Here is a 24,488-nt window from a genome sequence, read left to right as displayed (position 1 = left end):
GGGATTTTCTCCAGCTGTTTCCTGGTAGAGTGCTATATTTCCATCGGTTACAAAATTTGAATGAGTCAGACCTCCTGTTCATCATAGAGTGTAAGTTAACGGTGTATGGAGAGAAATTAATGTGTTCCCTTTTGTGATTTTTATGTTCCAGGATACGGACGTCCTGTATATCGTGTCACAGTTCTTTGTAGAAGAATGGCGGAAATTTGTTAGGTAGACACCAGAAATTTCTTACTTTGGGGGTTGACTTTAGTTGTTTTTCTTTAAGAATTCATGGATCTTATTTGTGGTTCTCTTCTTGGTTACCTTAACCAGGTACGCTGTAAGCTTTCTTTTCTATGAAGCTAAACAAATAACTACAAGAAACACATTTAGTTGCTAATATCCCTGTATGCTTATCTCATTTTTGAATAATTACTTTTAAAATCTTCCCTTCTGCAATAATGAGGTATATTTGTCTTCTTTGTCTCAATTGCGCAGAAAGCCTACAAGATGTAGTCCTGTGTCGTCGGTTGGAAATAGCGCCCTTCTGTGTCCCCATGGGGGACTTATGTTTACATTTGCTTCCATGACCAAAGAAGATTCTAAACTGTGAGTTTTTCTTCTCTTCATGTGATTTTCTGTTTCTAATGATTAATGAGAAGCTGAGGAAAGTGCCCCCCAATATGAGCAGTACATTCTAAGAATGTAGTCATTCCCTAGATCATAAACTTTTTCCCTTTGTATGCTGTCCTAGAAGGAGCACTTTTCTTTACGGAGACAGACTTTATCTAGACGAGGCACAAGCTTGCTTTTCCCTTAATGCTCACTCATACCTTGTCATACCTGTTAACCAGATTCACCCCTGGCCTCCAGCCAGGCCACTGGTAGCTAGCCTCGAACCTCTAGATCAGCCCCTATTCCAGAATCACGTAATCAACATAGTCTTGGTGTTATAGTTGTTTTTTCATTTTTCTTTTTTTTGTTTGTTTGTTTTTCTGCAGCTGCCCACAGGTCTCACTGTGTAGTTCAGGCTGGTCTTGAGCTCACTTTGTAGTCCAGCCTGGACTCGAACTCGCAATGATCCTCCTGCCTCAGTCTCCCTAGTGCTGGGATTACAGGCATGCACCACCACGCCTGGCCTGTGAACCTTACCCTTGATGTTGCCATTTTTAAAAAATAATGTTAAGACTATTGTAGAAGAGGAAGTTATATGCCTCCAGCACTGCTAGAAAAGCCAGGGAAGAAGAAATTGGAACACAAAAATTATCAGGCTGGGTGGGGGTATAGCTCTGCAGTAAATCACTTGGTCTAGAATGTGTGAAGCCCTGGGTTTGATCCCCAGTATTTAAAAGTAAATAAATTCCCTTTAGACCAAGCTAAGTGAAGGTTTATTGCTCATATTTAAAAACATTAAGATCATTTAAAGAGCATGCCTGTAATCCCCACACTCAGGAGGCAGAGGCAGGAAAATCACTTGGGAGTTCCAGGCTAGCCTGGGCACCATAGTGAGTCCAAGACCAGCTTGAACTACGCAGTGAGACTGTCTCTCAAAAAAAATATAGTAATAATAATTTAAAGAAACTAAAGAGTTAATAATATAAATTTTCTTCTAGATTTTCCCCTAGCTCTTCCCCTCCCTCCCTTCTTTCCATTTTTCCTTTTATTATTGTTAATGCCCTACATTTAGGGAAATACCTCTAAGAAACAAGTAAATACATCTAGTTTTTTTTAAAGGTTACAGAATTCAAATGTAATTGGAGCCTGGCGTGGTGGTGCACACCTGTAATCCCAGCGCTCAGGAGGAGGATCGTTGCAAGTTCAAAGTCAGCCTGGGCTACAAAGTGAGCTCAAGGCCAGCCTGAACTGCATAGCAAAGCTCTGTCTCAAAAAGACCAAAAAAAAAAGTGTAATTGGAGGCTCCTTTTATCCATTCCTACCCTTTGCTTCCTGTTTCTTTCAAATTAAGCACTATCCTGAATTTGAGAGTTACCAGTCTCAGAAAAGTCTTTTAAAAAGAAACACATAATGATGTTTTGTATTTATCCTCTAACTTATTTTACTCACCTTGTGTCCTTGAATGTACATGTTGATTCGTCTAACTTCCTCATTTATTGTAACTGCTGCTCTAATACTCCTTTGTATGAAAAACTAGTCCTTCTTGATGCTAATATATCTTTCCCCTCCAGTGTCCTTGTGTTAAACACTGGCGGTGAGGATTTGGCATTGGGGGCTAATGGATTGTGTTTAGTGTTCTTAATCGCCTTGTGTCTTAAGGCATGTTGTGTTTTTTTCTTGCACAGTATAGCTCTGATATGGCCCAGCGAGTGGCAGATGATACAAAAGCTGTTTGTGGTGGATCATATAATTAAAATCACAAGAATTGAAGTGGGAGATGTAAACCCTTCAGAAACACAATATATTTCTGAACCTAGTAAGTTTTAATATTGCATGTGGTTTCTTTGTTGTTGTTGTTGTTGTTTTGTTCTGTTTTTTTTTTTTTTTTCTGGTACCGGGAATTGAACTCACGACCTCGTACTTGCCAGGCAGGCGCTGTGCCGCTGAGCTAAATCCCCAGCCCTGCATGTGGTTTCTATAGTTAAAAATTGGTGTTTAAGGACGGGGAAGAAAGGGTATGTGAATATTGTGCCCTCTGCTTGAATTTAAAGTCATACGAGGCTGGGCTCATGTAGTAGAGCTCTTGCCTACTGCTTAGGCCAGGCTTCAATCCCTCATGCTGAAAAAAGAAATCGTCTTGTGGCAGCCCACCTACCTAGGCAGGAACTGCCATGGGACATCTCATTATTCGCGCACAATAAATGACTCTCCTGGAGGTTATTTGCATACAACAGTAGAACAATTAATGTAATACTGTAATGAGTTTGCTCCAGTGACTTTGATACATGCTTTTCCACCTTCAGTTCTTTGACAGTGATTCCTCACCCACTTGTGCTGTACTTTTTCAGAGCTCTGTCTGGACTGCAGAGAGGGCCTGCTGTGCCAGCAGCAGAGGGACCTGCGGGAGTACACTCAGGCCACCATCTATGTCCACAAAGTTGTGGACAATAAAAAGGTACTGCTCCCTCTTGTGGCCCTGACTAGTATGATTAATCTTGCTGTTTGACTTGCTGTTGTATTTTCACTGGACTGCTTGGGGATGGATTTCTGTTTCCTCAGAACTGTTTGGCATCAGACTTAGAATTTGACAGAGTTGAAAATGAATAGTTATGTGATCTGTATGGGTTTTGTTTGTCATTAATTTGATGCATACTTCTGAATGTCAGCTGTGGGCCAAGAATGGTCTTAGTGAGTGCTGGGGTTATAGTGATGGACTAACACACTGAGCTCAGCCGTGCATTCAGTGATTTCACATGGGGAAGTATGTGCAGTGCATCTAGCAGGGTTGAGCAAGAGGCTGACAGAAGTGAAGTTTGCAGTGCCAGAGAGGGAGTAGACAGGGAGGTCATCATAGAGGAGCAGATTATCTGAGTGTTCTCGCTATCAAGGGTGCAGCCTAGAACAAGTATTCTAGGAAACAAAAGCTAAGGTGGTAAGCCTAACTATGCTCAAACAGCACAGTGAAAATCATAGAAGAGTCACCCTGGTCAGGTGTGGTGGCCTGTGCTTCCAGCTGTGGGATATGGGGCAGTGACCCTGGCACTGAATTTGGAATCTAAGGAAGGACAGTTTATAACCTTGTGCATTGATCTGCAAAAGAACCCAGCATATTTTTACTGCATTAGTGTTGGCTATGGAGGAGATCTTCATGTGGATTTCAGGACAGCCCATCAATCTCAGGATTTTAGGGCTTAAAAACGAATGCTTTGCTGGTTACCTTTTTTTTTTTTTTTTTTTGGTCTTTTTAGATAGGGTTTTGCTCTGCATTTCAGGCTGGCTTTGAGCTCACTTTGTAGCTCAGGCTGGTCTCGAACTCGCAAGGATCCTCCTACCTCGGACTCCCAAGTGCTGGGATTACAGGTGTGCATCACCACACCTAGCCAAGTTACCAGTTTTAGAAAGATAATTATCTTCAGACACATCTAGGGTTGTGCGTGTGACAAGTTAAAAATAAGATCTTTATCTCCTAACTCAGTGAGAAAAAGAAGTTAATGAATACAAGTATCTTTGCCCTAAAGTATCCCTAAATGTTTCACACCTTTTGGAACATGTATACAGTGGTATCTAGCATGATAGTATTCAGGTTAGGTGATGTTCCGTTATTTTGAATGTAATATCAGTACTTCACAGCGTTATACCCAGCACTCCTTCATTGTTCATTTCTTTTTTCTATCTTTTTTGTCAGTGCTGAGGGATCAAGTCAGTGCTTCAGACTTGAAATGCAGTGTGCCTCAGAGCTACACCCCAGCCTTTTTAATTTTTAAAATTTTAAACATAGTCTTGCTAAGTTGCCCACATTTCTCTTAAATTTGATCTTCTTGCCTTGGCCTCCTGAGTTGCTGGGATTATAGAGATGTACCACTATGCCCAGCTCCCTTTCTCATTTAAGGAGGAGCATTGCAACTCCTCTCACCTCAGCAGTTTCGGGGTTTGATTGAAAAGGCTTGACAAGGGTAGGGTGCCTTTGAATTTCTGCAGAAGAACATCATTATACAAGCCTGGTAATACTTGCGGATCAGAGACCTCTTATTTATGATGAATGGATTAAATACAAGAATGGTCAGAGGGCTAAACTAACATGTGAAGAGAATACAGAAAACAGCGTAGAATTCTGTTGGCCCGCCCTTCCCACCTGTCTTCTCACCACAAGAAAGGTGACTTTCTCACTCAGGTTGCAAGTCACAGGTACTGCGAGCTCCAATAGCCTGCCTTCCTGGGTGCTGACCTTGACCTGGTTCTCTCTGTGGTCCCGGCACATGCAGGTGATGAAGGATTCAGCTCCGGAGCTGAATGTGAGCAGTTCCGAAACAGAGGAGGACAAGGAAGAAGCTAAACCAGATGGAGAGAAAGACCCAGATTTTAATCAAGTACGTGTTGAAGCTGCTTTTCATTTGCAACGGGTGTGCAGCCGTTCATCTTCTCACTCAATATCCCTCCAGGCCCGTGGACACTTCCGTGCCCTCGGTGTGGAGTTGCTTCTCAGTTCCTTCCGTCTCTTGCCTTTCCTTAATTTTGGTGGACTGCTGCAGTTGTTCTGATTTCTCATGAAAAGCCATGGGTCTTATTTCTTCCAGAATTAATAAATTTCTTATAATCTTTTCTGAGAAGCACAGAAATATAAGATAAAAATTTTGACTGAAAAAGAACACTAAACCAAGGCTTATCTTGCTATACTTTTTGTTTGTTTGTTTGTTTTTTCCAGTACCGGGAATCGAATTCACGACCTTGTGTTTGCCAGGCAGGCGCTGTGCCGCTGAGCTAAATCCCCAGCGCCTTTACTATACTTTTAAATGATGGAATCTTGACACATGGCAAAATTTATTTAACTCAGATTCTGACATTACTAAATAAGAGTAGCTTTAGTATTGAGCTATGTGGAAGAGATTGTTGTCCCTCTATGGTGTTAAATGACCAGATCAGCTGACTTTTCCTTTGTATCCACATAACATTTTCTATTAAAATTGACCGTTTACTGTGTTTCCTGTTTTCTGTCCCAGCCCAAAGGAAATCGTCTTAAAATTGAGCTAGGGTGAGAATGCGTTTGCATGATGTGTGGTTTAGATAAACTTCAGCATATCAGAAAGAACACTGTGCTCCTATAGATACTTTAAATTCGGTGTTTGGTTTTTATGGGTAAAATATCCTGTCCCTAAAGTGAGGTAGGCAGATTATGGTTAGCATTCTCCCTGGAAAAGCGGTATGATGGCCATCTGCTGTGTCTGTTCCTGAGCAGACACATCCGGGCTCATTGGCCTGTATAGCCTGGTTCTTTCTGTACGGCCTTTTCAGCATTAAGAAAGCTGTGACCTTTGGTCTGTCTAAGGTAAACTGTTCCTTGCAGTTTCCCATTTGCTGTAAAGGAATATGTCAACATTTATTTTCCTTGTCGTGTTGGAGTTTCATAAAATAACCTTACAACACCTACAAAAGATCAGAAACCGTGCAGTTTTATGCACCAGTCTGCTGACAGTTCGTCAGCCACTTGGGTTCAAGTTGTCCTACCAAATTTGAACAAACCAGGTAAGCCCTTGTCTTAAGTTCCGGCCAAATCTGTGTACATTCTACACAATGCAGATTTTCGGTTTTGGTGTGTTATTTTCCTAAATTAAGTGATGTGTGCCTATCTTCCCTGAGGCTACAAATACTCAAAGGTGACTCTGCCTCCCTTCTCTTGGTTTCATGAGACAGGGTCTCACTATAGTTCAGGCTGGTCTTGAACTTAACTATGTAACCCATGCTGGCCTGGGACTTGGAGTGATCCTCCTGCCTTACCCTCCTGAGTGCTGTGATTACAGACGTGCGCCACCACCCCTGACTACCACACGTGTCTCTTGATAATGAGTCTGCAGGCACAACTTTGCTGCTGTCCAATGTTTCACTTTGCTTTTATGTCATCACCGTATCCCAATCTCCATAATTTCAAGTAGATTATTTGCATTTTTAGTTGATATATTAATGCATATGCATATGTACCTAGACATTGATGCATAGGATTACATGCCCATCTTTGATCAAAACAACATTCTCATCTTGGCTTGCAGTGCCATACTGATTTTAATTATTGTCACTTGACTCTGGTATTTTGATTTTTTTGAGGCAGGGTTTCACTTTAGTTCAGGCTGACCATGAAACTCACTGTGTAACCCAGCCTACATCTTGTGTTTTTCCTGCCTCAGCTTCCAGGGTGCTGGGATTATAAGTGTGTACCACCAAGCCTGATGCATAGTGTGTTTTAATGATTAGTTACAAATCTCACCTTTTTTTCTCATCTTTCATTTTCAGTTGTTGCTAATTTATTTTCTATTCTCTGATAAACCTGGTTAGTTAAGGCTGATACATATTTTATTATCTTTATTTCAAGCTTTGGTTTTCAGTTTTAAGAGTTTAGAAAATACCTGGGTGGCACACCTGTAATCCCAGCACACGGGAGGCTGAGGCAGGAGGACCAATGCAAGTTTGAAACGAGCCTAGGCTACAAAGTGAGCTCAAGGCCAACCTGAACTGCATACAGAAACCCTGTCTCAAAAAGAAAAGAAAGAAAAAGAAAATAGCTGGGTGTGGTTGCGTACACCTATAATCCCGGCACTTAGGCAGGGGGATCACTTTGAGTTTGACAAGGCTAGTCTACGCTGCTGCATAGATAGAGAGGAGGACCCTGTCTCGAAAAAAAACAACAAAAAAGACTTGCTGTGTCTTACAGGGACCGTGCCTGTAGCTCGGAGGTAGAGTGCTTGCTTAGTGTGCATGTGCCTTGGATTCAATCCCCAGAATTTCCCCTTGCCCAGCCCCCGAAGAAACCTTTGCATCGTGAAAGGCTAATTTTTTGAATGTCTGGTTTTATTCATTGTGGCCATAACCACAGTCATGTTTTTGAAGTGGATGTGGATGACAACAGCTTTCGTATTTATAAATATGATAGAGAATGTTGGAACGTTGCTTTTGTGCTGCAATTATATTTTATACTTTATAATTTTGCTCTGTATTCCTTGACCTTATTTGGATGTTGTAATACTGTAGGATGCTTTAAATATTTTTGGTTCACAAAAAAATCTCAAGTCTAACCTTTGTTTAGATGAGTATAGTCCCTGAAGAGCACCCTGCCTCTCCAGAATATCACTCTCCTCTCACTCTTCCTTTGTAAATATGTCGGAGCTCTCCGAACATAGACAGCTCCTGTGATTGCTGTTGTAAATCCCTCTAATACAGAACGATGCGTTTGTACTTGTCCTTAATGGACTTGAGCAAATCCCTTTCCCTCACTAGATCAAGCCAGTTCTTTTGATGTTATCTAAAATTTAGGTTAATAATACACTCAGTATTCGATATCACTTAGGTAATTGGAATCCTTCTAAAACCAGTAGACTGGTATATTTTTGTGGGTTTTTTTTGTTTTTTTTTTTTTTCCCCCCCAGTTAAGTGGGATTTAAATTCTGTGGATTTAATGGAGAATAATTTCAAGAAAAGCCTTTAGACCTCAGTCTTTAAAAATTATCGTACTTGATCTGCAGGGTTTTGTTTTTTTGGTTAGATTTTATAATTCTAAAATAAAAATTTCTGCAGATATTTTCCCTTTTTACTCCCAATTGTAGAATATAGGTTCGATTTGACCTTTTCAGCAGTTGAGATTGAGAGAAATAATCCATCGATTTTGAATTTTAAAAAAAATGCTAAAAAAAAAAAGAGAACCTGCTAAGCCCACTTAACATTCTCTTATGAATCTTGGAATCAGCCACACAACTATGTAAACTCAGGGGTAAATAAAGATGAGAATTAAGGCTTGTGCAGTGCCTTGCCAAAGTACAGCTCCGAAACCAGTGTTCTTTTTGTCTGTGTCCTGGTCAGCTGCTGTGTAGCTGTAGGAAAAATATCCGTGGAGCTCTGCTGCTAATGAGCATGGAGCATTTGCATCCACGGTAACTCTGAGCCATTCTGCTCATCACGCTGACACTCAGTGACAAGTGTGGGACCGGAGGGAGGCCTCAGGGTCACCTCATCCAGATTTAATTAAGGCAGAGAGTATTTTTTCTTTTTAATCCTGCTTTCATTCCCTGTCTGGGTTAGAAGAAAAATCCTGTTTGTTAACCTCTTACAAGAGTGTTCTAGAAGGACATTTGGCCCCTAACCTACCCCTCCTTGAGATTGACTTGGAGAACACTTTGATTTCCTGTCAACTATTTCAAATTCTGGATTCAGCTGATTGCCTCCTGACATACATTCTTAATTCTGGCCAGTGTTCTACATTCCAGCTCCTAAAAATTGCAAGTGGGGTCTAAGTATTCAATTATATTCACTTCTAACATTTTTTGCAAGAGCACTTCTTAGGTGAAAGTGTATATCTCACTAGTATGACAAGAGGCAGTGTGTCTTTATTTTTTGGAGACAAGGTCTTGCTGTGTAGTTTATGTTTGCCTTGAACTCACTAATGGTGCCTAGGCTGGCCTTGATCTCATAGCAGTCGTCCTACCTCAGCCTGCTGGGATTGTCACTGTGTGCCACTTTGCCTGGCTAAAATTTTTTGTTAAACTAAGTTTGATTCTTGATTAAGGTACATTCACTTTAAACTTCTTAGCAGGTCATAGTTCTCATTCATAAATAGAAAAAAATTAGACTTCAGATTACTCATGAACTAAGTTTAGTAATTTTTCAGTTTATTGTGTCTTGGGTTGAATGTCAAGCTTATCCCCCGGCCCCGCCTTTTTTTTTTTTCCCCTGGCTTTTTTCCGGTGCCGGGAATCAAACTCACGACCTTGCACTTGCCAGGCAGGCGCTATGCCGCTGAGCTAAATCTCCAGCCCCCTCCCTGCCTTTTGTTTTTTTTTTTTTTTTTTTTTTTGGGTAATGGTGGTTGGATCCAGGCCTTGTGCATGCTAGGCAAGTACTCTACCACTGAGCTACATTCATTCCTAGCCCACTTTATTTTATTAATTATTATTATTTTTTTTTGGTCTTTTTGAGACAGGGTCTCACTATGCAGTTCAGGCTGGCCTTGAGCTCACTTTGTAGCCCAAGCTGGCCTCAAACTTGCAACGATCCTCCTGCCTCAGCCTCTTGAGTGTTGGGATTACAGGCATGTGCTTCCACGCCCTGCTAGCACACTTTATTTTGAGACAGGATCTTGCTAAGTGACCCAGACAGGCTTTGAACTTAGAATTCTCCTGCTTCAACATCACAGAGTTGTGCCCATCTAATTTTGCTTGTAAATATTTAATATAACAACCACATAAAGTGATTGTATGCATTTAGAGGTATATTTCACTTATCCTTTTCTTTATTCAATTAGATGTGAGCATGCTAAGAAGCTTTCTAGGTTTTCATTGTGTATGTTGAACTTTATTAGCAAGTGTCACATTATAGACAATTTCAGGGCTTTCTTTGTTTTGGATCTTTATTATAGAGCAACGGAGGGACAAAGCGGCAAAAGATATCCCATCAAAACTATATAGCCTATCAAAAGCAAGTCATTCGACGGAGTATGCGACATAGAAAAGTTCGCGGTGAGAAAGCACTTCTCGTTTCTGCTAATCAAACATTAAAAGAATTGAAAATTCAGGTGAGGAAAACCTAACATTTGTTCATATCTGCTAATGGCTTGAGAGCTTGTATAAATTCCTGCTTTCTTCCTGTATTTGTTTTTTTCCCAGCCTGACCTTTTAAACTTCTATCTGTTCATATTATGATGCCATTGAGAGAGGGCTCTTTTGATTTTAGAATTATATTCACGAGGCCTCCAAATTAAAATAACTCTTTCTTTAAAAAAAAAACTTGGTTTTAAAATAGTAAGGAACATTTCTATGAAGATGAAAGCGATTTTTGGATTCTAAAACCTTGAGCATGCGCTGAGTAACTTTTCAATAATGAGAAACACTGAGAACTATTTAATTTGTCACATGTCAGGGTTGTTCAAGGATAATTGTTCTCTCATTTTATGGTGCTGTGTATTTGTCTTTGACCACCAAGTAGGTGTTTTTTGTTTTTTTTTTGTTTTTGTTTTTTTTTTTTTGGTTTTTCTCTGGTACCGGGAACCGAACTCATGACCTTGCGCTTGCCAGGCAGGCGCTTTTGCCGCTGAGCTAAATCCCCAGCCCCCAAGTAGGTGTTCGAACCATTTACCAAGATACATTGTGAAACTTAGGGAAGTTAAGAAAACAGACCCCTGAAGTTCTATTTACTCAGATGAGCCAGAGTATTTTTGTGGGAGATAAGCCTATTTGATAACATTTTAGGTTACCTTTAACATTATTTATACGCTGATGCATTTCCAAATTGATAATTAGAGGTTCAGTTTTGATCCTTCCACCTCGTGCATGACTTGTGAAGCAATTTCATAATTATAATGCGGACGTTATGAAAATGCTTTACTTCTTGGTATCAGTCCTAAAGCACTATAATTGAGCATTTCATTGCATATTTCAAAACTTAGGCAAAAGGAACTGATAATTCAAGGTGCCCATTTAAAAAATCTGGCCCCTAATCTGTTTTAGTCACTGCTCAATATCCAAGAAGTTGACCAAATTCCCCTCTGCTACTTTTTTGTGCCATCGTTACTGGTTATGCATTTTTCTTGTTGCTGATATTTATCATTGTAATTGAGGCGAAAGTACAGGCTTCCTTTGAGGGTGTTATGTGTTCCAGATTGTCCTGAGAACAGTATTTCCCTTGGTTGAACCCACGGCTCTGAAAATAAATGCATTGGCACAATATCTTCACTCTGTTATTGTACCCTTTACATCTAAGAAGGCTTGTTTCCACCACCGGCTTTCTGCCTGTCAGCGGTAAACCTCGAACATTCGAAACCTTTGAATTACCAAAAGAGCCCCTGTGGATAAGGACATTTTAAAAAGCCTATGCTGCTTTTATTATGGACTACTATTTTTGAAGAATAAATGAGAAACCAAGAGAAAAACCTCTCCATTCAGGAGCATGTTACCTGCACGGATAAGCTGCTAGAAGGCAGTAGCTGTTCATCTGAAAGCCCCAGATGTGCCTTCCTGGCTCTTCCTTTGCAGTGTCTGTCCTCTCATCTCCCACCCTTGCTGCCAGGACCACTGTGAATCAAAGAGGATGAAAGAAAGGGCAGTGGAATGTAATTTTCCCCTTGCTGCTCAGTGGTACAGCTTTTAAAGCTTCACCTAGATCTGACCCTTTTTCTTTTGTGGCAGCATGGACAGCATGGGCGTTTTTGGCGAGCATGCGCGTGATCCTGGGAGATGGGTGTTTTTTTTAAAGAGGGTATGATCTTTTTTTCTTTTTAAAATGTGTGCTGGATCCTTTCCTTTGGGGCTACTGTACTTCGAAGTTAATAGAATGACAGCCTGTGGGAAACTGTAAATGCTGGATTCTAGACATACTCACCACACGTAATTGCTTGAAGCCTTAAGACACTTTTTATAATTATTAATGTAGCCAGCTCTGTGATGCCATTAAGTAAATGAAGTGTAACCCGTCCCCCCCCACCACTCCAAAGATGCTCAGTGTTTAATAGTATTAGTCCTTTTTGGTTTGTGTTTTTGCAGTATTGGGGATCAAACCCAAGCACTCATTTGCTATATGTGAGCACTGTACCACTGAGCTACAGCACCAGCCCTGAATTGCATTATTACTTTCCCAAAGATAAGTCTGCACTTGGTGGTACAATTGCCTATTTTAGGGAGAAGACATTTTACCCCCAAGATTTAATACTCTTCCTTGGTTCAGTCCAACCTGCTGTAGCCAGCAGCCAGAGCTATTACTGTAGCAGCAGGGTTTTCATTGCTCCTGTCCTGCTGCATAGGTGAGCAGTGCAGTACCCACTCCTTGAACTGATTTGTGTCAGTCATTTTAATCATACCAAAGCACTGCTGGTTTATGAATTCTGTGCCGTGGGCTTCCATACCTTGATCGGCAGCTCCCACATGGAAACGCCTCTTTGTACTGGCAAGGCCTTGCTCATCACTCCTGGAACCTCGCCGATGACAGCCGTCTTGGTCCCTGTTGTAGAAGCGACTGTCCTTCCTCTGTTCTCCCCAGACCCTGTGCGCATCTTCTGCCACCTTCTGTACGACTTTGTTTTATGTGAGCCCTTGTAGAGTGGGATTGAACAGTTTATAATTCTGACACCTGGCACAGTACTTGTTACATGGTCACTTCTTAATAAATGCTTCATTAGTACTGAGAGTGCAAAGTGTGAGCGTCAGCCCCCTACTCCCACCTGTGGTGCTCAGGTCTAGAGGTACTGCATTTGGTGTTTATCCAGTCTCTTTGCATTGTAAAGACACTGAGCATTTAGGGGATCAAGGAAGCATTGCTTCCCAAGCTGTGATATTCCCCTCAATAGGTTAGCATCACACGTCTCCTGCAGCTCTGCTTGTGTCTTCACAGCTCTTACTTGCTAGCTTGGGGCTGGATGCTTCTGCTTGTTGTTCTTTTTATCGCGGGCTGGTTTTGGTAGAGCTGTTCTGTCAGTACCTTTTCCCCATGAGAAGTAGGCATATTGCTTCATGAAATTCATTGGTGATACCAGTACTGTTGGCACCGTGGGTCACAGATCTCTGTGCAGTCAGTTCTTACTGGTTCTCAGAGGCTAATAATGTCTTTGAGAAGCCCAGATAGCATTGTATTGTTACCTTGTTCTTATCTTTGTGCCATTAGTAAAATCACATTCCTGGTCACCACCTGTCCAGACTGTGAAGCTCTTAGGCTCTGTTACACACAGCTAATTCAGGGCTGATTTGCTGGACTCATTTCAGCTTTCTACATACAAGGAGTAGAACATAGGAAAAGGTGAAATGGTTTTCCCATGCACCATGGATGTTGGTGTAATTAAGATACATGTGATAGAGCACATTTGACAGACATGTCACTGAATTATAAAGCAAAACAGAAATGAGTATTCCTGAGTTTTTCCTGGCAGTTTGGAATTAGAACACTATCATCAAAGATACTTGTGCTTCCCTTTCTGAGTCCAACTCTTTATTGCCCTCCAGAGGTAATTACTATCCAGAAATGAAAATCTACACATAACAATTTTTTCTGAATTCAAAAGGGCATTTAAATATTGTGCATAGTGGTTTGGGGGAATATGTTTAATTTTTAACACTTTACCAAGATTCACGTGCAACACTACACTGAAATTAATATTTTGGTTCCTAGAGACAAAAGACTCAGTCCAAGAATGTATGGTAGTCACAAGGACTGAATTAAACCATCCAAATTGTTTGCTAAGTGGCTAAACAAAGAAAGGAGAAAAGTCTGGAGAAGTCGCTGAGTAATTTAAGGATGGTTCTAAGAGTGAGCTTGGACTTGTTGGTCTGTGGAAGAATGTGGAGCCTGGGGAATTTTAGGGTGATGATGTCAACCCGTGCCCAAGCCTTACTGGCTAAGCAGTGGCGAACTGAAAAGCCCAGCTCTGCCTTTGCCTCCCTCCTTTGGTTCCTTACCCTCAGGCCTGGGGAGGTGGTAAGGTTCAGAACAAAAGGATCTCTGTGTACTATTGTTTCCCTTCTGCTGTGGACTTCCTAAGGGTGTTCTGGCTCTGTCGGGGATTATAGGCTCAGTAGGAATGTAACAAGTGGGCTGACTGCAAAGTCCTATCTTTTGTACTCTGAACCCTTTTGTCTGTGATTTTTAGACTTCAAGCTTTATTTAGGTAGGGTATAGGTCTCAGTAATTTGTTTTATAAAGACTTTTTGTGTTTTTTTGTTTTAAATTGGTACAGATCATGCATGCGTTTTCAGTTGCTCCTTTTGACCAGAATTTATCAATTGATGGAAAGATTTTAAGTGATGATTGTGCCACTCTTGGTACCCTTGGCGTCATACCTGAATCTGTGATTTTATTAAAGGTAAGTAACAGCTGCCTAGTTCAAGAACTCTAGGTTTTAATGATGTGAAATGGTGGTTAAAGGATTCTGAGGCCTCCATCCAGGGGATCAATCACCTGGGAGCTTTGCTGCCCCAGGATTGCCCAACTCGGGCTGAGCCCCAGGAGACATAGAAGTCAAGCTATCTTGGGTGTTTTTCCTGGTCTTCATTGTAGGGTATAGTGATACAGTGTCAGCCACTATCCACACCCTAAGGAAATGAAGCTTCCTCTCAGTCCTTCGTGGATCACCCAGCTCACTGTCCTTACACTGAGGGGACAGGTGGATTATAGTGATGTTGTTCCTATTCTGATGGGGCAGGCCATGGTGGAAGCCCTTCAGCAGTGGAAGACCCACACCAGATTTCTTGTTGAATCTCTGTGACAAGGCCCGTCTATTCCAGATAGAGATGTTTCATCCTGCATTTCCTTCAGACGAGGGTTGAGGGTGGTTGGATTGTACCTCTCTGGAGACTATAGTTTGACTGTTGGCCCCAGAAGCAGTCTCTGTGGGGGTTTCTCTGGGCCAAGTGGGTAACCTGGTCTCTGGTCACAAGCTTTGTATGCCTGCCCCTAACTCTCCCGACACTATGTTTTGCCTGGCTGGGAGTCTGTCCTTAAAAAAAGTGACAGAGATGTCTAGCACATCTTTGAAGTGCTGCCCCTCACTCCTAAGATGAGTATGTGATCAGTCAGGATGAGTAACTGAATATATATATATATATATTTTTTTTTTTTTTTTTTTTTTTTTTTTTTTGGTTTTTTTCTGGTACCAGGAATCGAACTCACGACCTTGCGCTTGCCGGGCAGGCGCTGTGCCGCTGAGCTAAATCCCCAGCCCCCTGAATATATTCTTTAATGTCTAGATCTATCACTGTTAACAAAAACCATGAAATTTTCAGTGAAGACAGTAGGGATTCTCATAATTTTTATTAAAAGCAATAGTTCTAGCAGGCACTGTGGCCCTTGCATACAGGGCCAAATACTTTAGAGGATTTCAAGTTCTAACCTACCCTGGGCAACTTGGTGTCTTGGCGAGAACTCATCTCAAAGTAAAAAGCAGTGGAGATGTAGCCCAGTGATAGAATGCCTACCTAGCATGTGAGCGGCTCTGCTTCAGTCCCCAACACAGAAATTAAAATAAAGGGGGAGGTTATATTCAGCCTCTCCCTAACCTTTCCCGTAACTGCTGGACTAGCGGAATGACTTAGCTCTGTGAGAGCAGCCTCTCATTTCGTTTAGGCTCAAGAGTGCAAGTTGCAGATCCCTTACCTGAAATGCTTGGGACTAGAAATGTTTTGGAGTTCAAAGTTTTCCAGATTTTGAAATATTTGCATATGCATAATGATGTTCTGGAGACAGGACAAGTCTTAACACAGAGGCCTTGTGTTTCATATATACCTTGCACACACAGCTTGGAGGTGAGTTAGTGTGACGTTTTTAGTGCATCTGTGTTTTGATTGCAACCATCACATCAGGTCACATCGCATGTGGAACTTCTCACATGTGACGGCTTAGTGTAAAGCTCAGAAAATTTCAGAATTTTGGATTTGGGTGTACGGTTGCTCAGCCTGTAGCAGTCAGTCAAGCTGGGAGACATGCATAAGTCACACATCTATCACTAAACCAGAATTCCAGCAGCTTCGCGGGATTCTTTGAGGTTTTTGTGTTTGTTTGTTTTTGTTTTGTTTTGTTTTGTTTTGTTTTGTTTTGTTTTGTTTTGTTTTGAGACAGGGTTTCACCATGCAGTTCAGGCTGGCCTTGAGTTCACTTTGTAGCCCAAGCTGACCTCAACTCACAATGATCCTCCTGCCTCAGCCTCCTGAGTGCTGGGATTACAGGTGTGCACCACCACACCTGTCTTCTTAATGGGATTCTTGTCCATGATACGGTAACTGGCTTTAGATTTAGTAGAAGATATTTTAGAAAGTACAGGCTGCTGAGACCTCCTTAGCCAGATCTTCCTTTTTCTATCATCTTGTTGCTTCCCTTTGCCCTTTGTTTTTTTGGTGGCCAGGAGGGCCCTCACTGTGGCAGAACAGTGCTGCATTCACAGTAGTCTAAGTTTTCATTTTCTGAACTGTAAAATCTATTTCTCAAACTGTAGCATCCCAATTCTGATGTAATAAAGATAGGCCGTGGTACAGATGCAAACCTGTACCTCTCCCTTGCAATGCCTGCACACCTCTCTCCTGCCTCTCCTCTTTTTTCGCTTACCTTTTTTCCCCCTGGGACTGTAAGATCTGTACAGTGATATTGACAGCCTGTGGAGTCGCTGAATTCTAATGCTCCTGCCTAAACTCCTAGGAACAGCCCATATTATGAAAGGGAACAACATCTCAGTGTAAGCTCAGACTCAACTCTAAAACAGACATGGGAGTTCTGTTCTTGATGATGAAGAGGGTCAAAATGTATAATTGTAACCTAATTAGTATTTTGAGAAGAGTAGTATATTATTTTTTCTACCTCTCGGTGTGGCCACTAGCATCTTAACTCTGATGATTAAAGCAGTTTTAATGACCTCAGGCCATGTAGGCATTTCCACACCTCACGGTGTGTTTAGGAGGCAGAACCAGTGCATCTACTCCTTCTCCACATTTTCTTTGAGATGAGGAGTCTGACCCATAGCTGAGTGGATATCCACTGATAAGTCTGGGCATCACTGCCTGTGGCTTGGCTGGAGTTCTCTGCTGGACAGGGCTCATGAGTATTTGATAGCAAAATCATGGACCACAGTTCAGTGTGATGAGTAGCTGGCCCACCCTTTCCCAGCTCCCCTTCCCTTGTTTGTCTGAACCCTTTGTTTGTTTTCTAGGCTGATGAACCAATTGCAGATTATGCTGCAATGGATGACGTCATGCAAGGTAAAGATGTCCTCACTGTAGGAGTCTGTTCAAAGGAGGTGGGATCATAGATACTGAGACTTAACCTGGACACATAGCTTCTGCCTGCTGTTCAAGTGGAAGCTTACATTACTTGTCTTAATTTTTTTTTTTTTTTTTTTGGAAAGGGGAAAAATTGGGAAGTGGAAAAGGAAAGAGGGATTAGTTAATCTGAGGAAATCAAAGTGAATGCAAACCAGCAGAGTGAAGAAGTCCCCAAGACACAAAGCAAATTCGGATCGCACTGTCCAGATAGGCACCTAGGATGCCTCTGGGGGCGGGAATGAGGTGGAAGCCCAAGAACAAGAAATGGGGTTGGAAATCTGAGAAGCAGGTAGATAACTCCCTCCCTCCCCATGATGCATGTCGCCATTCTTCCCCACTTGCCCCTCAAATGGCCAACTAGGGGGTGAGTGTGTTAACTCTTTGTTGAAGGTAAGCTAGAAAGGTGACACGAAGCCTGTTCCATTGCATACAAGAGATGGTCCCCAGCCTCTACTGGTGCCTACAGCCCATGTTTTTTTTTTTGTTTTTTTTGTTTTTGGTTTTTTTTTTTGGTCTTTTTGGGACAGGGTCTCGCTATGCAGTTCAGACTGGCCTTGAACTCACTATGTAGCCCAGGCTGGCCTTGATCTCACAGTGATCCTCCTATCTCAGCCTCCCTAGTGCTGGGATTACAGGGGTGAGCCACCACACCCAGCCCATGTCTTGCCTCCTCCACAGAAGGGAAGGGAATTCCTTTCAAGAAAATCATCTACAGATATATATTAAAAAGGTGACTAGTCTGCCCATTAGTGACGCCTACCTGCTGAGCAGAGCTATCAGATACCCTTTTAGTACCTCAGATCTACATAAGTAGAAGTGGGCAGCCAGGACCCCAGACAGAATTGAGGGCATGGAATCAAGATATGAGTGTCAAAGAGAAAGGAAAGTAGCATAGGCAATAAGATAGCTTAAAAATGTCCTGTACGTAATACCGGGAAAATAAACAATGGGTCCTATACATAGAAGGGATAGTTGGAGAACAGTAAAGAATTCATCAGAGCTGGGATGTGGCTCAGTGGTAGCACAGCTGGGTAGCATACTCAGTCCTGGGCTCCATCCTCAATACTCTAAAAACCAAGTTAAAAAAAAAAAAAAGAGAGAATTCAAAGGTCTGATATAGCCAGTGAAAAACCAGAGATAAGATCCTGCCTGATATAGTGCCAAGTACTTATAATTTCAGCTATTTGAAGGTCAAGGCAGACCATCACAAGTTCAAGGCCAGCCAGAGCAATTTAACAATGCCTTGTCTCAAAAAATAATGGTTAACTCAGTGGTTGAGGCCTCGCCTTGTGTGAGACTAATCTCCAGCATCTGGAGAGAGTGAAATAAGAGATCTGGAGGGAAAAACCAAACTCCTAGGAGGAGGAGTCTGGAAGACAAGTAAAGGAGGCAGTGCCCGTGAGGCCCTTGTGGAACACATTTCAGTCTGAACTGCACAACTGTGCTCCACACCTGCTGAAAAGTCTGTCTGCCAACATTCCGCTTGGGACTTTGCTCTTAAACAAGAGCGAAGCAAGCAGAAAGTTGCCAGTGAAATTGGTAACAGGACAGGATGTGTCCTAGAAGAGGGTGAAGAGATTCTAGAACAGATGTTCTGCAGCAGGCAGCGCCGTCCAGCCTGCCATATGGGACAACAGTGCAGTGTTCGTGGGGGGAGGTGGAAGTGACACTGGGTGCCTTAGAGAGGCCTGTGGGTCCTTGATATAGGTAGAAAGAAAATGAAATTCATGAGCAAGCAAGAATTGTGAGACTCAGACTAGGCAGTTTAACCAGCGCACACCAAGGGTTTCAACTGCAGTACTTCCCATGTGAGCGGTGTAAGTGCAGGCAAAGTCACACTGGCAGAGGCTTAGCCATAGCCAACACCACTGTCAGGAGGTGGAGCTGGGACAGGCAGGGCCTGGGAGGTGGAGGAGCTAACTCTTGGTCTCTCATTGAGGAATAGTAGCAATGTAAGCGTATTACATAGAAACAAAGAGGCTACATACCAGAAAAAGTGCTGTAACAGTCAGTAGCAGCTTCTTAAAAAGGGAGGAAGAGGGGGAGACACAGCTCTTGAGTCAGTCATGTCATTTTCTGAGGGCCACTCCCAGAGTCATGCAAAATGTGGCTCTGTTCACACCTTGTTCCATCAATAGTTGACTTTTTAAATGATACATATGTGTTGCTTTGATTAAAAATAAGCCCAGAAAGATCATCAGATGAAGTTCAAAAGTAACCATTTCAGGTGACTAAGAGTTATTTTAAACTTCCCATCTTAAGGCATTGACGTGATCTATTGTGTCTAATGTGACAAGGCTCTTCAATCTGGAATTCTTTTTTTCTTTTTCTAGTCTGTATGCCAGAGGAAGGATTTAAAGGTAAGTTCCATTTGTCATGTTTTGTTCATGAATGTCAGAATCATACTGTAATTCTCTATTAAAGTGAAGGCTATAATTTGATTTTAAAATTTAATCCAATCGCAGTCTCATGGCAGGAATTAATTTCAGCTAAAGGCATAATTTATTCAAGCTTGTTCATTATCGTTTGCGGCACTCAGGCCTCAGATGCAGCCCATGTGTTAGAACTCTCTTCTGCCAAATGTCCATTTAACTTCTGCTTTTTCATTTCTTGGGAGGAGGTTGGAAACTTCACTACTGGCGTTTCAAAATTTATATTTAGCCTTTTTCTGGTTCCTCCTATCAGTCTCTGTTTTAGAGCAAAACTGGTTGTGTTGCTGGGTGTGGTGGCTCAGGCCTGTAATGCCAGCACTGGGAGTCTGAGGATTGCCATAAGTTCGAGGCCAACCTGGCCTACACGATGAGGCCTTGTCGCCGAACAACCAAAAAACCACATTTTGTGTGCAGCTGATAAGATTTACTGGTAGAAGAATTTACTGAATTATGTCAGGTCCAGTGAAAAGGTTTACTCAGTCTACTTAGAGTTCAGGGATTTGCTGGATTATTACTGCGGCTGGAGACAGGGCGGTGCCTTGTTCTGCGTCTTGGCCGCTAGTGTTGTGCACAGCAGTAATGCTTATTAACCCATCAAGTAGGGATGTTTGACAATTACAGATATAACTTTGCCACATTGATTCTTTTGTGGGCCACTCCAGAGGCCCATGACAGGGTATGATTTTACCAAGGAATGAATCTGAGTCAAATACCAGGGATTCTTTGCGGAAGCAAATAAGTGACAAAGCTACTGGCCTCAACAGTTTTCTCAATGCAACTGTATTACCTATGTGTTTCCATGACAAAGGAACTCCTGATAATGGTCAAAACAAAGCAAAACAATATCTCTCTGAAAAATGGCCACCAAATGAACATCATCAATAAAATGTGGTTAACTTCTGTGGAGACATACATAGGAAGCACATGGCTTTCAGCAGAAATGTGATTTAGCCTGGAGCCAGCCAAGGTTTTTCTTATCCTTCAGTTCCAAAGGGTCTGCTGTTGCTGTGTTCATTATTAAATTGGATATTCTCTGTTGGTGATGCGTCTTGGCAAATGGAATACCTGAACTCTTACTGTTTAGTTCACAACTGTACCTCCACGTGTGTTTCTCTTCTCAGGTACTGGTCTACTTGGACATTAATCTTTGAACACTTGCTGACTGCTAAGAAATCACCAGAGGGGAAGAGGAGTTTGACATGTTAGGGCATTAAAGAAAAGGTGGATTTAAGAATTAAACCATGACATGACTCTTCCAAAAGGCAACAATCCGTTCAAACGTGACTGCCCCAAATGCCTTATGTCAAATAAAGCAGATTGCACTGATGGACATCAAACTTGAAGGAAATGTTTCAAATTTTATATTTAAGGGGGGTAGTGGGAGCAAAGGGGGCAAGTAAAAATTGAACTAGTAGCCAGCAACATTGAATCATGTTTACATATGAAATTTATAGTCATGGAAGGGAATAAAGCTCTGTTATATTTCCTTGCTTGAGTTTCATACCAGATGCACTGGTCCATAAAGGATTTGTATCACAGTAGATGGGACAGCAAGCATTCTACTCTGAACTAAAAGTGATTCTTTAGAGACATAACCTGCTTACCCGTACCTGTCTTTGACTCATACTCTACTTTCAATAAAGCATGAAAGTGAAGAACTTGCCGTCGTTGTGGAAACGTGTCTTCCCATCTCGACTCCTCCGAGCCGGCTGCAGCGTCCCCACCATGTGTGTGGTGCCCAGTGCTCTGTGTGTTGGTGTTGGGCAAAGGAGGGGCACCCCCGTGCCTCCTGCAGTGAGCAGGGGGTTATGGCTCACTTCTGCCCTCAAAGGCATTTCACCTTGGTGCATTTCAGAAAAGATGGAGAGTGTTTGCTACTGATGATAGCAGCTTCCTCCAGTTTTGCTACCGGGAAGTGGTTTTTGCACGTTTGAAAAATCTGACCACCTTATTGGAAGAGAATGTTGTACTGACATGCATTTGGATAATGTTTTCTTCGACCATGCTTCTCTCTTTGAAAGCTGCTTCTGAAAGGCCCTGCAAGGATCTTTTTGATAGCTTTGTTGGTGAGGGGAGGGGTATATGGGTGGGATATGTTCTTTTATCCAACTCAGGATTGTAGTTGTTAGCAACAAATAATCAGAACAATATTAAGAATATTGAAGGATTTTTAAATGAAACAAGGCTGGGATTGATTTCTTTTACAGTTTTTTCTCTTTTGAGTGTATGTATACATTTGTGGCCTGGATGTTGATGTAGGCATCTCAGATTTTTCATGGCCTCAACTTTGTGCCAGGCTCCCACTACCCCACCCCCGATCTGAACTCATAATGGACGGAGGAGGCAGATTTCCATTTAAGTACCACTAACCTTAGAAGCATCCCACTTGAATAGCTTTCTATCAGAATAATTATGGCTGTTGGTTGAAACAAACATTTGTTTCCCCTCTGTATTTGCAGTGTACTCAGTCTGCTCCCTGAGGAGCTGGGGTGTTTAATAAGCCTGTGTGGGATGGTGAGCTGCTCACAGGCTCCTCAAAACTCCCAGTGGCCAGGCATGCCCATAGTCTGTGTTGAGACAGGAGGGTTGTGAGCTTGAGGCCATCCTGTGCTACACCAAGAGAGCCTATCTCAAAATCAACAAATGCTCAGAGGAGCAGCTATCAAACCATGGTTTTCTGGCCTTGCAGTCAACACAGGGAAGGACATGAACTCACAGGTAGCTAATCCACATTTTCAGATAGCAGTCTTGTACTTGGCTCCAAAGAAATAAAAGTCATAACACAAAGGAACTTTTTTCCAAGTTAAGGACTTGATTAAACATTCAGAGTGCTTGATAAAGCAGCTTCCTTTTCTTCAGAAAGAAGCTTGTTTGGGGAATTAGGGGGTCTAGCTAATTAGAATGCCCTGGGTTCTATTCCTAGCACTGGAGGGATAAACATCCTGGGGATTGACTTAACTAAACCCCAGAAATGTAATGCATTTTTTCCAATTTGCTACTGATACCTAGTCTAAGTCCTGGCTTTATTTACTGCCCTGGTTATACAGGTGGAATGGGCCCAGAGTGAGCAGCTAATGCTCCAGAAGTCTCGGTATCTCCCTACACACCACTGCTGTACTCTTACAACCGTATCCTGGGGCAAGTTACAAAGAAATGTGTGCTGAGTAGCTTCAGCTTTGCCACCACTACCACTTTGTACAGGGAAACAGGTCTGAGGATAACCTAAACCCCATTGTTATGTCTGTATTCACAAACAGTGAAGTCCAATATTGTCCTCTGGGCTGTGAATACATTAAGGCATAGACTTTGTTGGGCTCTGATGCTGGGCATGTGAACCTTTTAGTATACCAGCCTCCCGGGAGTTGAAGGTATTATGAAGCTGGAGGTTTCCCCCTGTATATTTCTGGCCATTCTTTAATCCCTCAAGGATGTGTACAGCATCCATGCTTGGACAAATTGCTGCCTCTATTTAAAATGTAGGTTGTCCTCTGGATGTCTTCATCCCCCTGGTGGGGAAATATGTTTCTGTATATTTACAAACTTGGTTTAGAATTGCTTTTACCTTTCTGCCAAATTAAAAATACGTAAATGTCCCTTTATTTCTGTGGAGTCATAATCCAGAGTGTTTTTTTATGTTTGGCTGCTTGGTCTGTGTGGTCATAGACTTGTTGATCAGGTCCTGGTTAATATTAGAAAGTAGTGATTGGGTTAAATAGCTTGTTTCCGATACCCAAGCTGTGATCCATCCCTGTCTAAACAAAGCGCTGAAGTAAACGGAACAGAAAAGCCTGTATTTCCTGTCACTGACTCGTGGAGTGGCTTACCTGCGTACGCAGCATGCTTAGTGCACAGGAAGCTGAGGACAGAGAGCAGACGGCTGGGCAGCAGGGCTTTCATTTCACAGAGCCTAATCCTTGTGCCAACAGCCCGCACCCCAGTAGAGCACAGGCTAGCAGCAGCACCCCCTCCTTGGAGATTTGTGTGGGCTTAGCTATTGCCCAGGGATCTGGTTGTCAACATTGTCGGGGCCCTTTACTCATTAACTTCCAGTTTATTAACATCTGTGATATTTCCCTGAGCAGCAGCTCTGTAGCAAGTTGTGTGTGCTGGGGAAGCGGCCAGTCCTGAGACACAGGAGGCCACCTCTCTGTCCCACACGTCCTGAGCCTGGATGACTTTTCCAGGCTGGCTGTCACTGAAGGCTGAGGCATCCCCTTGCCCTTCGGCTCGCACTCACCTGGTGTAAGAGGTGCTGTAAGATCTTCAAAGTTGGGTCACCTATGTTCTCAGTAAATTTACCTCTTACCTTGTAAAACAAGAAAAGTTACCTAACTGGGCTTTATCTATTTGTTTGTTTCTAAAGAGCAGTATTTGCTTCCTTTTTAACCCTAACGCACGGAGGACTGAGCAGTGATAAATATTAAAGGGTAAATGTTTTGCGTTATTCTTCGCAGTTAGGCTTTCTGAGGAAGTGTGGACCCTCTTCCCACAGTGTTCGCAGATAAAGGTTCTATAGCCACATAGCAAAGCCCTTTTCCTGAGAACTCCGCAATGGACCCTTTCCTGGAAGCCCAGCCCAGTGCTGGCCGCATAACGGTTCAGTCACCCTACTGCTGAATCTTCCCTTGGCCCATAAGGATACAAAGCCAGTGGCTAGACCAGCAAGCCTACTGAGGCCCTGTCTGCTTTCAGGGCC

The 24,488-nt window shown here is 42.4% G+C and overlaps 1 protein-coding gene across 2 annotated transcripts in view; it reads left to right on the top strand.

The window, feature by feature from the left end:
• Usp48 (ubiquitin specific peptidase 48) overlaps positions 1-21,455 on the top strand; it is a 72,434-nt gene extending 50,979 nt beyond the window's left edge. For both annotated transcript variants that reach the window (XM_013519602.1, XM_013519603.1), the window contains 10 exons: positions 152-213; positions 481-591; positions 2,283-2,413; positions 2,946-3,052; positions 4,860-4,964; positions 9,992-10,147; positions 14,291-14,416; positions 17,249-17,297; positions 19,694-19,720; positions 20,914-21,455. In XM_013519602.1, coding sequence (XP_013375056.1) covers positions 152-213; positions 481-591; positions 2,283-2,413; positions 2,946-3,052; positions 4,860-4,964; positions 9,992-10,147; positions 14,291-14,416; positions 17,249-17,297; positions 19,694-19,720; positions 20,914-20,936 — 897 coding nt within the window. In that variant the 3' untranslated portion in view covers positions 20,937-21,455. The remainder of the gene's footprint in view (positions 1-151; positions 214-480; positions 592-2,282; positions 2,414-2,945; positions 3,053-4,859; positions 4,965-9,991; positions 10,148-14,290; positions 14,417-17,248; positions 17,298-19,693; positions 19,721-20,913) is intronic.
• The last annotated feature ends 3,033 nt before the right edge of the window (positions 21,456-24,488 follow it).

Source organism: Chinchilla lanigera, unplaced genomic scaffold (assembly GCF_000276665.1).
Source record: "Chinchilla lanigera isolate Chin_1 unplaced genomic scaffold, ChiLan1.0 scaffold00051, whole genome shotgun sequence".
In the NCBI taxonomy this organism is placed as follows: domain Eukaryota; kingdom Metazoa; phylum Chordata; class Mammalia; order Rodentia; family Chinchillidae; genus Chinchilla; species Chinchilla lanigera.
Note: the sequence above shows the minus strand (reverse complement) of the source record. Positions and strands in the feature narration are given on the sequence as shown.